Here is an 11,980-nt window from a genome sequence, read left to right on the forward strand (position 1 = left end):
GGGGACTGTGAGGAGGTGGTTGGCAGAGGAGCGGAGCCTACAGGGTGGGCAGTAGAAAGAGAGAAGGGAGGAGAGGTAGGAGGGGGCAAGGTGATGGAAAGCCTTGTAGCCTAGAGTGAGAAGTTTTTGTTTCGCACGGAGGTTGATAGGCAACCACTGGAGGTTTTTGAGAAGGGCGGTGACATGCCCAAAGCATTTCTGCAGGAAGATGAGCCAGGCAGCAGAATGAAGAATAGACTGGAGTGGGGAGAGACAGGAGGACGGGAGATCAGAGAGAAGGCTGACACAATAATCCAGCCGGGATATTATGAGAGCCTGTACCAGTAAGATAGCCATTTGGGTGGAGAGGAAAGGGAGGATCTTGGCAATAAATAATAAAGGTGAGACCGGCAGGTCTTGGTGACGGATTGGATGTATGGAATGAATGAAAGAGCCGAGTCAATGATGACACCGAGGTTGCAGGCTTGAGAGACGGGAAGGATGGTCGTACCATCCACAGTGATAGGGAAGTCAGGAAGAGGACAGGGCTTGGGAGGGAAGATAAGGAGCTCGGTTTTGGACATGCTGAGTTTTAGGTGGCGGGCAGACATCCAGGTAGAGACATCCTGGAGGCAGGAGGAGATACCAGCCTGAAGGGAGGGGGAAAAGATGGGCAGAGATGTAGATCTGTGTGTCATCTGCATAGAGATGATAGTTGAAGCTGTGAGAGCGAATGAGTTCAAGACAGTGAGTGTAGATGGAGAACAGAAGAGGGCCAAGAACTGATGCTTGAGGGACCCCAACAGTTAGAGGATGGGAGGGGGAGGAGGAGCCTGCTAGGGAGACCGAGAATGAATGGCCAGAAAGATAAGAGGAGAATCAGGAGAGGACGGAGTCCGTGAAGCCAAGGTGAGATAAGATGTGGAGGAGAAGGGGATGGTCGGCAGTGTCAAAAGCAGCTGAGAGGTCAAGGAGGATTAGAATGGAGTAGGAGCCATTGGATTTGGCAAGGAGGAGGTCATGGGTGACCTTTGAGAGAGCAGTCTCAGTAGAGTGGAGGGGACGGAAGCCAGATGGGAGGGAGTCCAGGAGAGAATTGGAGTTAAGGAATTCTAGGCAGCGAGTGTAGACGACTCATTCTAGGAGCTTAGAAAGGAAGGGTAGTAGGGAGATAAGGCAATAACTGGAAGGGGAAGTGGGGTCGAGAGAGGGTTTTTTTAGGATGGGGGAGAGATGGGCATGTTTGAAGGCAGAGGGATTTTTCCCTTTACTGTATTCTCCCAAGTTCTTAGTATTGGGCCCTGAATTCAACTGGTGCTCAAAAATACTGTACATTGGCTGATTTTACCCTCCAAGAGGTGGAGAGGGCCAGTTATCCTGCCCAAAAATGTGTGCGTAGGGGGGTAAGCTATCTGTTTCTTTCAGCCTCATGGAAATCTCAGGGGGACAGTATCCCTCCACCCCCTCCACTCTGGAGTTGGCAAGTCTGTCAAGTATGATTTATAGCTGTCCAACCTGTACTTCCATTGTATTGTCAGTCCAGGGCAAACAGCAGTGGTCTGTCCTACAGGAGACTTGGATTTTAGTTCTGGTTGTACCTGCTGGGGCTATGTCACCTGCCCGAGTGGTGAAGGATTCTGACTGAATCACTACCTATGGCATTCCACAAGGTGGACTGGCCTAGGAAGAATCCTGAAAATCAGCCAGCAAACACAGGTAGGGAAGATGGCATTGGCTATCCAATGGAGCCGTCTGCCAGGTCACAGTGTATGCCACAGCATCGGCACTCCGCGATGGTCATCTCAGCCATACATGGGTCCTGCTTGTAATTAACCCCTGTGACCGCTTTGTCCAAATTGCTGCACCCCCACCTGCACACTTGCTCACTGCAATCCAGGCCTCATTGGGAACCGTGCTGGCTGAGACAAGACAGTGAGATTGGGGCTGTGCATAGAATACAGTATCACTGTAATCAAATCCTCCGTGCAGAATGTCAATCCTGAAATCTCAGAAGAGAAGGAAGAGGTCAGGGCTGGAGAGATAGATTTGGGAATCAACCATGGAGAGGTGGAGTTGAAGCTGTGGGAGAAAATGAGGAAGAGGAAAGGGTGGATCTTGGAAATGTGGAGGAAAAACAGAGAGGATTTAGTGCCAGACTGGGGAATATGGAAGTTGAAATAGAGGGTGGAGTCAACAATGACAAGTCTGGGCTTCAGGCATAAGAAAAGAAGTGATTTTGTCAACTGGGATAGAAAAGCTCGGTGTTGAAAAGGATTTAAGAGGAAAGATGGGGACCTGCAATAAAGGAAGCATTCTCACACGGGGCCAAAGCTTAGGTAGCAAGACAGCACAGCACTGGACATCAACTGTGAACTCTGTACACTCCTGGCACAAAATGCTTTACTTTGAATTGGCTGTTTGGTTTCAAGAATCCCAACTTCACTTTGCAGTTAGCTAAGCCCAATTGTCACCTCCCCAATCCCTGGCCTAGTGGAAAGAGTGCAGCCCTGGAAGTCAGAGGGCCTGAGTTCTAATCCTGACTCTGCTCCTTGCCTCTTCTGTGGTAATAATAATAATAATAATTGTGGTATTTGTTAAGCACTTACTATGTGCCAGGCACTGTACTAAGCACTGGGGTGGATACAAGCAAATTGGGTTGGACACAGTCCCTGTCCCACATGGGGCTCATCTCCATTTGACAGATGAGGAAACTGAGGCACAGAGAAGTGAAGTGACTTGCCCAGGGCCACACAGCAGACAAATGGCAGGGCCAGGATTAGAATCCATTACCTGCTGACTCCCAGGCCCGAGCTCTATCCATTGCACCAGGTCTTGGGCAACTCACTTAACTTCTCTGTGTTTCAGTTTCCTAATCAGTAAAATGGGGATTCAGTATCTGTTCTCCCTCTCACTTAGACTGTGAGCCTCATGTTGGACAGGGACTATGCCCGACCTGATACCTTGTTTCGATCACAGCGTTTAGTACAGTACTGGGCACTTAGAGCTTAACAGATGCCATCATCAGTAGTCTGCGGTCAATGGTTGCCCTGGTTACCGAAGTGCCAAAGGGCGGTGGGCGGGGCCTGTTGCACAATAGAGGCTTGTCTTTGTCACAGAAGCCACAGGCAACAGTGGCAAGGCCCAGAAGCCTTTGCGTTGGGGGTAGCAGGCACAGAGCAAAGCTGTCAAGGCAGAAGCATGGCTGCGGCCCCCATCTCCGAGGGGCCGGACAAGGATGTCCAGAGGTGAGAGGGTGGATAGGAGCTGAAGATGATGGAGTCGGCAATGAAGGGGGAGTCGATGGGGGTGGTTGGTGGAAACCAAGGGAGCCAGTGATGGAGGGGCCCGTTGCACAATAGAGGCTTGTCTTTGTCACAGAAGCCACAGGCAACAGTGGCAAGGCCCAGAAGCCTTTGCGTTGGGGGTAGCAGGCACAGAGCAAAGCTGTCAAGGCAGAAGCATGGCTGCGGCCCCCACCTCCGATGGGCCGGACAAGGATGTCCAGAGGTGAGAAGGCGGATAAGAGCTGAAGATGATGGAGTCGGCAATGAAGGGGGAGTCGATGGGGGCGGTTGGTGGAAACCAAGGGAGCCAGTGATGGAGAGGAAGTCGATGCAGGAAGAGGGTGGGTGCTGAGGTGACAGAAATTGGACATTTAACTATTTAAGAGGGCGAAGTGGCCTCCTGTGTCGGGGGCAGAGGGAGCGATGCGGGAGGGGTTGGCAGGGCAGGGTGGGAGAAGAGGGTGCGGCAGACTGGGCCTGACACCTCCACTGTCCCCACAGGAACTCCGGGCACCTGCCACGCTTCTCTCCTCGGCAGACAGGGCTACTCCCTCACCGCTATGTGATGCCCTGGAAGTATGACATGGTACACCGCCATGTGGTACTGAAGGTAAGTGCCCACTGGAGTGGGTGTGCCAATACACACATGTGTACCCCCATGAGTATAGCCTGCAGAATGGTAATAATGCTAATGATGGCAATTTTTAAGCACTTACTATTTGTCAAGCATGAGTAGATACCAGCTAATCAGGTTAGACACAGTCCCTGCCCCCATGGGGCTCACAGCCTCAGTCGCCATTTTACAGAAGAGGTAACTAAGGCCCAGAAAAGTGAAGTGACTTGCCCAAGGTCACACAGCAGACAAGTGGTACTGTACCATGTTGCTATATTAGCGATTTCGCTTGTTATTATTTATTGTCGTCAGACTTTGAGTTTGATCAGGTCGCCCCTTAATCGAGTCTACCCCCGACCCTGGTCATCGCCCTTTTATTAACACGACTATATTGTATCATACTGTATCATGTTGCTATATTACCGATTTCGTTTATTACTGTTTATTGTTGTCAGTGCTGCCACCCACCTCTCTGGCCTCGCCATGTCCCTCCTCCCCCCCCCCCCCCCCCGCCCCTTCCTATCCTCCCCTTCCCCTTCCCCTCTCTCGCTCAGCTCTTTCCCGCTCTCTCCTCTGTCTCCTCCCCCCCTCCGCTCCCCCGCCCTAGAACCCCACTTTACCAGCGCTACCCCTCTTCCCCCTCCCCCTACTCTCCCCCCCACCAAACCCCCTCCTCCCCCCCCCTTCTCTCTTCCCCACCTACGCCCCATCCCAGTCCTCTTGTCCCACCGCTACCCCTCATCCCCCTCTCCCCGTCCAGGGCCCCGCCACCTCCTTCCCATCCAAACCCTCCCCTCCCCCCGCCCTTCCCCCCCTCCCCCCCTTGCACCCACAGCCACTTTCAAGTGTGGCCTCTGGAACCCCCGCTCTATTACAGGTAAGCTACCTTTTGTCCATGACCTTTTCCTCTCTCGCTCTCTCCTCCTCCTCGCTCTTTCGGAAACGTGGCTCTCTCCCGAAGACACGGTCTCCGCCACCGCTCTCTCCAGCGGCGGCCTCTCCTTCTCCCACTCCCCCAGACTCACCGGTAAGGGAGGAGGCGTCGGCTTCCTCCTCTCGCCCCATTGCCGCTTCCGCACTATCCCTCCTCCCCCCCCCTCCTTCCCCTCCTTCGAAGCCCATATCATTCGCCTCTACCACCCCCTCCAGTTACTTGTCGCTGTCATCTACCGCCCTCCCGGTCCCACCTCCGACTTCTTCAACCACCTTGACCCCTTTCTCACCTTCCTCCTCTCCTTCTCTTTGCCCACTCTGATCCTTGGAGACTTCAACATCCATATGGATGTACCCGACGACTCCTCTGCCGCCCGCCTGCTATCCCTCCTCGACTCTGCCGACCTCCTCCTCCACCGTACCGCGCCCACTCACCGACTCAGTCACACCCTCGAGCTCGTCATCTCCTACCGCTGCACTATCTCCTCCCTCACCAACTCTGAAATCCCTCCCTCTGACCATGACCTTCTCACCTGCCTCATCTCTCACACTCCCTCCCCCTGCAAATCTTCGCTACTGCCCCACAGAGACCTCCGCTCTCTTGATCCCATCCGTCTTTCCAATAGCATCTCTCCTCACCTTGCCGCCCTGTCCTCTCTTCCCACTCTCGACGATCAGGTCTCCGCTCTCAACTCCACCCTCTCTATTCATCTCGACTCTCTCGCCCCCCTTTCCCTCCGCCGCTCCTCGCTCCACTAACCCACAGCCCTGGATCACCTCCTCTGTCCGCCTCCTACGCTCCTATACTCGAGCTGCTGAGCGCTGCTGGCGAAGTCCAAGCACCAAGCCGACCTCCCACACTTCAAATTTATCCTTTCCTGCCTTAACTCTGCCCTCTCCTCCGCCAGGCAAAACTTCTTCTCCTCCCTCATCGACACCCACGCCCATCACCCCCGCCGATTGTTCCGGACCTTTAACTCTCTCCTTAGGCCCCCTGTTCCTCCCCCTCCCCCATCTCTCACCCCCAGTGATCTGGCCACCTATTTCCTCACGAAAATCAACACAATCAGGTCTGAGCTCCCCAAAGTCACCCCTCCGCCTCTCCCCTCCCCCCCACCAACCCTCTCCCCTACTTTCCCATCCTTCCCTGCAGTATCCTCAGAGGAGATCTCCTCCCTCCTCGCAAGTGCCACCCCCTCCACCTGCGCCTCGGACCCCATTCCCTCTCACCTCATTAAAACCATCGTCCCTGCCCTCCTACCTTCCTTAACTTCTATTTTTAACCACTCAATCTCCAATGGCTCCTTCCCCGCTGCCTTCAAACATGCCCACGTCTCCCCCATCCTAAAAAAACCCGCTCTTGACCCCACTTCCCCCTCCAGTTATCGCCCTATCTCCCTACTACCCTTCCTTTCCAAAATCCTAGAACGAGTCGTCTACAATCGATGCTTAGAATTCCTTAACTCCCATTCTCTCCTAGACCCCCTCCGATCTGGCTTCCGTCCCCTCCACTCTACCGAGACTGCTCTCTCTAAGGTCACCCATGACCTCCTTCTTGCCAAATCCAATGGCTCCTACTCCATTCTAATCCTCCTTGACCTCTCTGCTGCCTTTGACACTGTCGACCATCCCCTCCTCCTCCATACCTTATCTCACCTTGGCTTCACAGACTCTGTCCTCTCCTGGTTCTCCTCTTACCTCTCTGGCCGGTCATTCTTGGTCTCCTTCGCTGGAACCTCCTCCCCCTCCCATCCTTTAACTGTTGGAGTTCCTCAAGGGTCAGTTCTTGGCCCTCTTCTGTTCTCCATTTACACTCACTCCCTCGGTGAACTCATTCGCTCTCACGGCTTTGACTACCATCTCTACGCAGATGACACGCAGATCTACATCTCCGCCCCTGTCCTCTCCCCCTCCCTTCGGGCTCGCATCTCCTCCTGCCTCCGGGACGTCTTCACCTGGATGTCTGCCCGCCACCTAAAACTCAACATGAGCGAGACTGAGCTCCTCATCTTCCCTCCCAAACCCGGTCCTCTCCCAGACTTCTCTATCACCATGGATGGCACGACCATCCTTCCCGTCTCTCAGGCCCGCGATCTCGGTGTCATCCTTGACTCGTCTCTCTCGTTCACCCCACACATCCTATCCGTTACCAAGACCTGCCGGTTTCACCTCTACAATATCGCCAAGATCCGCCCTTTCCTCTCCACCCAAACGGCTACCTTACTGTTACAGGCTCTCGTTATATCCCGGCTAGACTACTGTGTCAGCCTTCTCTCTGACCTCCCTTCCTCCTCTCTCGCCCCGCTCCAGTCTATTCTTCACTCCGCTGCCCGGCTCATCTTCCTGCAGAAACGATCTGGGCATGTCACTCCCCTTCTTAAACAACTCCAGTGGTTGCCTATCGACCTCCGCTCCAAACAAAAACTCCTCACTCTAGGCTTCAAGGCTCTCCATCACCTTGCCCCTTCCTACCTCTCCTCCCTTCTCTCTTTCTACCACCCACCCCGCACGCTCCGCTCCTCCGCCGCCCACCTCCTCACCGTCCCTCGGTCTCGCCCATCCCGCCGTCGACCCCTGGGCCACGTCCTCCCGCGGTCCTGGAACGCCCTCCCTCCTCACCTCCGCCAAACTGATTCTCTTCCCCTCTTCAAAACCTTACTTAAAACTCACCTCCTCCAAGAGGCCTTCCCAGACTGAGCTCCTCTTCTCCCTCTACTCCCTCTGCCACCCCCCCTTTACCTCTCTGCAGCTAAACCCCCTTTTTTCCCCTTTTCCCTCTGCTCCTCCACCTCTCCCTTCCCATCCCCACAGCACTGTACTCGCCCGCTCAACTGTATATATTTTCATTACCCTATTTATTTTGTTAATGAATTGTACATCGCCTTGATTCTATTTAGTTGCCATTGTTTTTACGAGATGTTCTTCCCCTCGACTCTATTTATTGCCATTGTTCTTGTCTGTCCACCTCCCCCGATGAGACTGTAAGCCCGTCAAACGGCAGGGACTGTCTCTATCTGTTGCCGACTTGTTCATCCCAAGCGCTTAGTACAGTGCTCTGCACATAGTAAGCACTCAATAAATACTATTGAATGAATGAAAGTGGTAGATCCAGGATTAGAACCCAGGTCCTTCTGACTCCCAGGCCCACGCTCTGTGCCAGTACCCGTGTGTTTGCCCCTGTGAGTGTAGTCTTCGGAAGGCCCCACGGGCAAGAGAGAGGGCTGTTTTCCTGCACGGGCAAAGGGAGGCACGGCTCTGTCAGTCTCTGTTTATGTGCTCAGGGAATGACTCGGGCGGAGCCTCAGCGACAGCAAGATTGTCTTTCTCCAACTCTCCCCCAGAGCCAGGTGATAGGCCCCTTTCCCTTCTGACCCTTACTGCATCCCTTTTTCCTGCTCCTTTCCTCCGCATTACTGATAACTTTGGTCTCCTAAACCCAGAAGCGTGGTTTGTCAGAGACACCTCCCCACCCCAAGCACTCACACACACCCCGCCACATACATACAGCAGATCTGTATGCATGAGTCCATAATCCCTGAAGACTCATGCATTCAGCCTGCACCCACAAGGCACAGACATGCCCAGTGAGACACAAAGGCATTCTTACACAGACATGCTATCAGATATACATACGTTGGTAGCTGCCAACTTTTACTCTTTAGCATTAGGTGAATTTGGGTTGGGACTTCTCTTCCCCTGTTGGCTTGTGGTGTTGCCTAATTCCCTTTCCAGAGCCTGCCCCCCATAATTCAATCAATTGTATTTATTGAGCGCTTACTGTTTGGAGAGCACTGTACTAAGCGCTTGGGAGAGTACAATCTAATATAATAGAGTTGGTAGACACATTCCCATTGTGACCATTGCTCCTTGACTGTAAGTCACAGTGCCTTAATGGGTAAAGGGCCAATGTTTCACATACTAGTTGCTCCCAGGTAGGACTATTGCAGCACAAGCATCACAGATCCAGAAAGAGAGACCACATGACTGTCCATATACCTACTCTCTATCGAAGCTCCACGTTTTCAGTTTTTGTCCATCTGGGTACCTCCTAGATGAACTGCCTTGATGGACATTCTCTCCTATTTCAGCAGATGTCTGCAAGCTGGCTTTGCTTTCTGATATTGTCTGGGGCCCAGACATCCAATGGTGGGGTTTGGGAGAAGGGCAGGACCACCTTTTACTTTCTTCGCTCCCTTGAAGGGATAGCCATGGCCAGAGCAACAGGTCCCCTGGAAGCTGGGGAAATACAAATATCCATGTACCTAAGGAGTCCAAGGTCAAGAAACGAGTAGTATTTATTGAGTGCTCTGTGTGCAGAGTACTGTATAAGCACTAGGTAGAGTACAGTAGAATTAGTTGACATGATCCCTGCTCTCATAGATCTTTTACAGTCTAGCAGCCCTCTGTGTCACCTGTCTCTCCACCCCATAAGGATATCTCACAGCCACAAGTTGATCAGGCAATTGACAATTCCAGGAACTTTTTAGTAGGAATAATGACTTCTTGTACATAATAATGTTGGTATTTGTTAAGCGCTTACTATGTGCCAAGCACTGTTCTAAGCGCTGGGGTAGACACAGGGGAATCAGGTTGTCCCACGTGGGGCTCACAGTCTTAATCCCCATTTTACAGATGAGGTAACTGAGGCACCAAGAAGTTAAGTGACTTGCCCAAAGTCACACAGCTGACAAGTGGCTGAGCCGGGATTCGAACCCATGAACTCTGACTCCAAAGCCCGTGCTCTTTCCACTGAGCCACGCTGCTTCTCTATAAATTGTGGTATTTGTTAAGCGCTTACTATGTGCAAAGCACTGTTCTAAACGCTGGGGGATACAAGGAGATCAGGTTGTCCCAGGTGGGGCTCACAGTTTTCATCCCCATTTGACAGATGAGGTAACTGAGGCACAGAGAAGTTAAGTGACTTGCCCAAGGTCACACAGCTGTCTAGCGGCAGAGCCGGGATTAGAACCCGTGACCTCTGACTCCCAAGCCCGCGCTGTTTCCACTGAGCCACGCTGCTTCCTGTCTAACAACTGCTCTTTCTTCCTCTAGCAGGCAGAGCTGGCTGGGATCTATGCTGGTCCCCTAGAAGACCCTCTGTTTTGGGGGCAGAGTGAAAGACTCTGCCATGGGGAAGATCGAAAAACTTTGTTGCAGAAAATTCCAGAGGACATGGAAATCAAAGACATTTCTGTAAAGTCTCCTCTCTCCAAATACCAAAGTACCATGGTTTCTTATGGATACAGGAGGAAATTGATCTGACCTGAAGGAAAACACAATGAAAAACGCATTTCCCTTAGTGTTCTGGCATTTTTCATCCTTGTGCATTGGCATTGCCCTGGCCTAATCTAATTTCTCTTTGTTTTTTTAAAAGCTGGACTAGACTGGAAAATACCCAGTACCTTAAACCACTTCCAGATTGCTATCCCAATTTGCATAGAAGACCAGGTTCTTGGTTAATAATAATAATCATAATAATGATGTTGGTATTTGTTAAGTGCTTACTATGTGCAGAGCGCTATTCTAAGCGCTGGGTAGATACAGGGTAATCAGGTTGTCCCACGTGAGGCTCACAATTAATCCCCATTTTACAGATGAGGTAACTGAGGCACAGAGAAGTTAAGTGACTTGCCCACAGTCACACAGCTGACAAGTGGCAGAGTCGGGATTCGAACCCATGACCTCTGACTCTTGGTTAACTCTCGGCACCATTTAGATCTTCCCCGAGGAACCATCTGAGCAGAAATAGCTAGCCAAAGAACAATTCACACTGCCCTGAGGCCCCTTTGTTCTTCTTCACCTCATTTTCCTCTCCTTGGACGACTCCGCTCTACGTTGTTGCCTTCGGAGACCTTCTCTTTCTGACCAGAAGGTGTCCCTGTTGCCTAGATTTAGGGAGAGAAAGGGTTTTACTGCTGGAAGGGAAAAACCGGAGATAATGATAGTATTTGTTAAGCGCTTACTATGTGCCAAGCACTGTTCTAAGCGCTGGAGACAAGCACCCTTTAAAGATGCTAAAGAGTTTGAAAGCACAAAGAGTGCCCCTGTAATGGTTAAATGCTGTTGGGAGAGCAGTACTGTGGAAAGGATTGCCGTAAAACGTTAAGATTTTGCTTTAAGACATTCAGCCCCACGTATTGTAGAGAGGACAATTGTCATGATCGTGAACACCGAAGAAGACTTTTGGAGAACCCACTCACTGTAGCCTTGGCAGAGCACTGACTGCAATGGGAGAAAAGGGTTTGTCAAACAATGATGGCAGGGCCCAGACAGGGAAGAGGGAGGGAGGCATGGAGGTTTATTCGGGGGAAGAAGTGGGAGGTGAAGGCAATGAGAGGAGGGCCAGGTCCCTCCCCGCTATTTTATCTCAAGTGTCCTAACGTTCCGGAGCTCCACGCGATTAGGGGGAGGGAGGGCAAATGTCCAAGAACAGAGAGAGAATAAAAAGTGACAAAGAGATATCAAATGGAAGGGGGAGTTGGGGGGTGGCAGGGAGGTGAGAAAGATGGACAGAGAGAGGCTGGGATTTCAGACACAAACACATACCGGGAAACATTCACCTACAGGCCTGCAGCCCAGAGGAGCAGGCTACAACGACAGCAGCAGTCAAGTGTAGAACCAACAATTGCTGCCACGTACCAGTGAGAAGGCGGATACAGTAGGCGAGTGGGGTGGGGATATGATGAATGCCTGGATCAGGGTGGTGGCCATTTGGAGGGAGAGGAAGGGGCAGATCTGGACAATTGAAGGAAGGCCACATTTGAAAGGAATCAAGGACAATGTCAAATTGTGGCCTTTGGAAATGGAGGAGAGTGGTGGTGTCAACAGTGATGAGAAAGGTACATGGGCAAGAGGCAAATCAGTGATCCTGCAGCACCTATAAAATCCTGCTGAAGCTGGTTTATTCCATTTTTTTTTTCAGTGGACAGAGGGAGAGATGCCAGGGGAAAATCATGTACAAGCCCCTATATGTCACTGCCGCTTTAGCCCACTACCACCCGGTAAGCTGCCTGCTATACCCGGGAACAATAATAAGCCGGTGGTGGTGTCCTCTAGACATCCTCTAGAAGTCCTCTAAGCTCCTATGGGGAGAGGAAAAAGATGGGAAAGAGAGAGAGCGTGCTTGAGGAAGAGGAAGAGCAAGAGCAGGGCTGGTACCCCAAACAAAAAC

At 51.9% G+C, this 11,980-nt stretch overlaps 1 protein-coding gene across 2 annotated transcripts; it reads left to right on the forward strand.

Moving 5' to 3' along the window:
* The first annotated feature begins 3,076 nt into the window (after positions 1 to 3,076).
* Positions 3,077 to 10,108, forward strand: TEX43 (testis expressed 43). Of its 2 annotated transcripts, XM_029055961.2 has the most exons (4): positions 3,077 to 3,224; positions 3,358 to 3,486; positions 3,765 to 3,873; positions 9,862 to 10,108. In XM_029055961.2, exons 1-4 carry the CDS (start codon positions 3,178 to 3,180, stop codon positions 10,069 to 10,071), a joined length of 495 nt encoding a protein of 164 aa, XP_028911794.1. In that variant the 5' UTR covers positions 3,077 to 3,177; the 3' UTR covers positions 10,072 to 10,108. The 2 variants fall into 2 exon arrangements, with proteins under 2 accessions (XP_028911794.1, XP_028911796.1); XM_029055963.2 differs by lacking the exon at positions 3,358 to 3,486.
* Positions 10,109 to 11,980: the final 1,872 nt, after the last annotated feature.

The sequence above is a fragment of the Ornithorhynchus anatinus genome, chromosome X5, assembly GCF_004115215.2.
Source record: "Ornithorhynchus anatinus isolate Pmale09 chromosome X5, mOrnAna1.pri.v4, whole genome shotgun sequence".
In the NCBI taxonomy this organism is placed as follows: domain Eukaryota; kingdom Metazoa; phylum Chordata; class Mammalia; order Monotremata; family Ornithorhynchidae; genus Ornithorhynchus; species Ornithorhynchus anatinus.

Coding starts and splice junctions, on each gene's coding strand:
- TEX43 (XM_029055961.2), top strand. CDS start 3,178: ATGGCTGCGGCCCCCATCTCCGAGGGGCCGGACAAGGATGTCCAGAG. Junction 3,487..3,764: donor CCGGACAAGGATGTCCAGAG/GTGAGAAGGCGG, acceptor CTGTCCCCACAG/GAACTCCGGGCACCTGCCAC. Junction 3,874..9,861: donor ACCGCCATGTGGTACTGAAG/GTAAGTGCCCAC, acceptor TTCTTCCTCTAG/CAGGCAGAGCTGGCTGGGAT.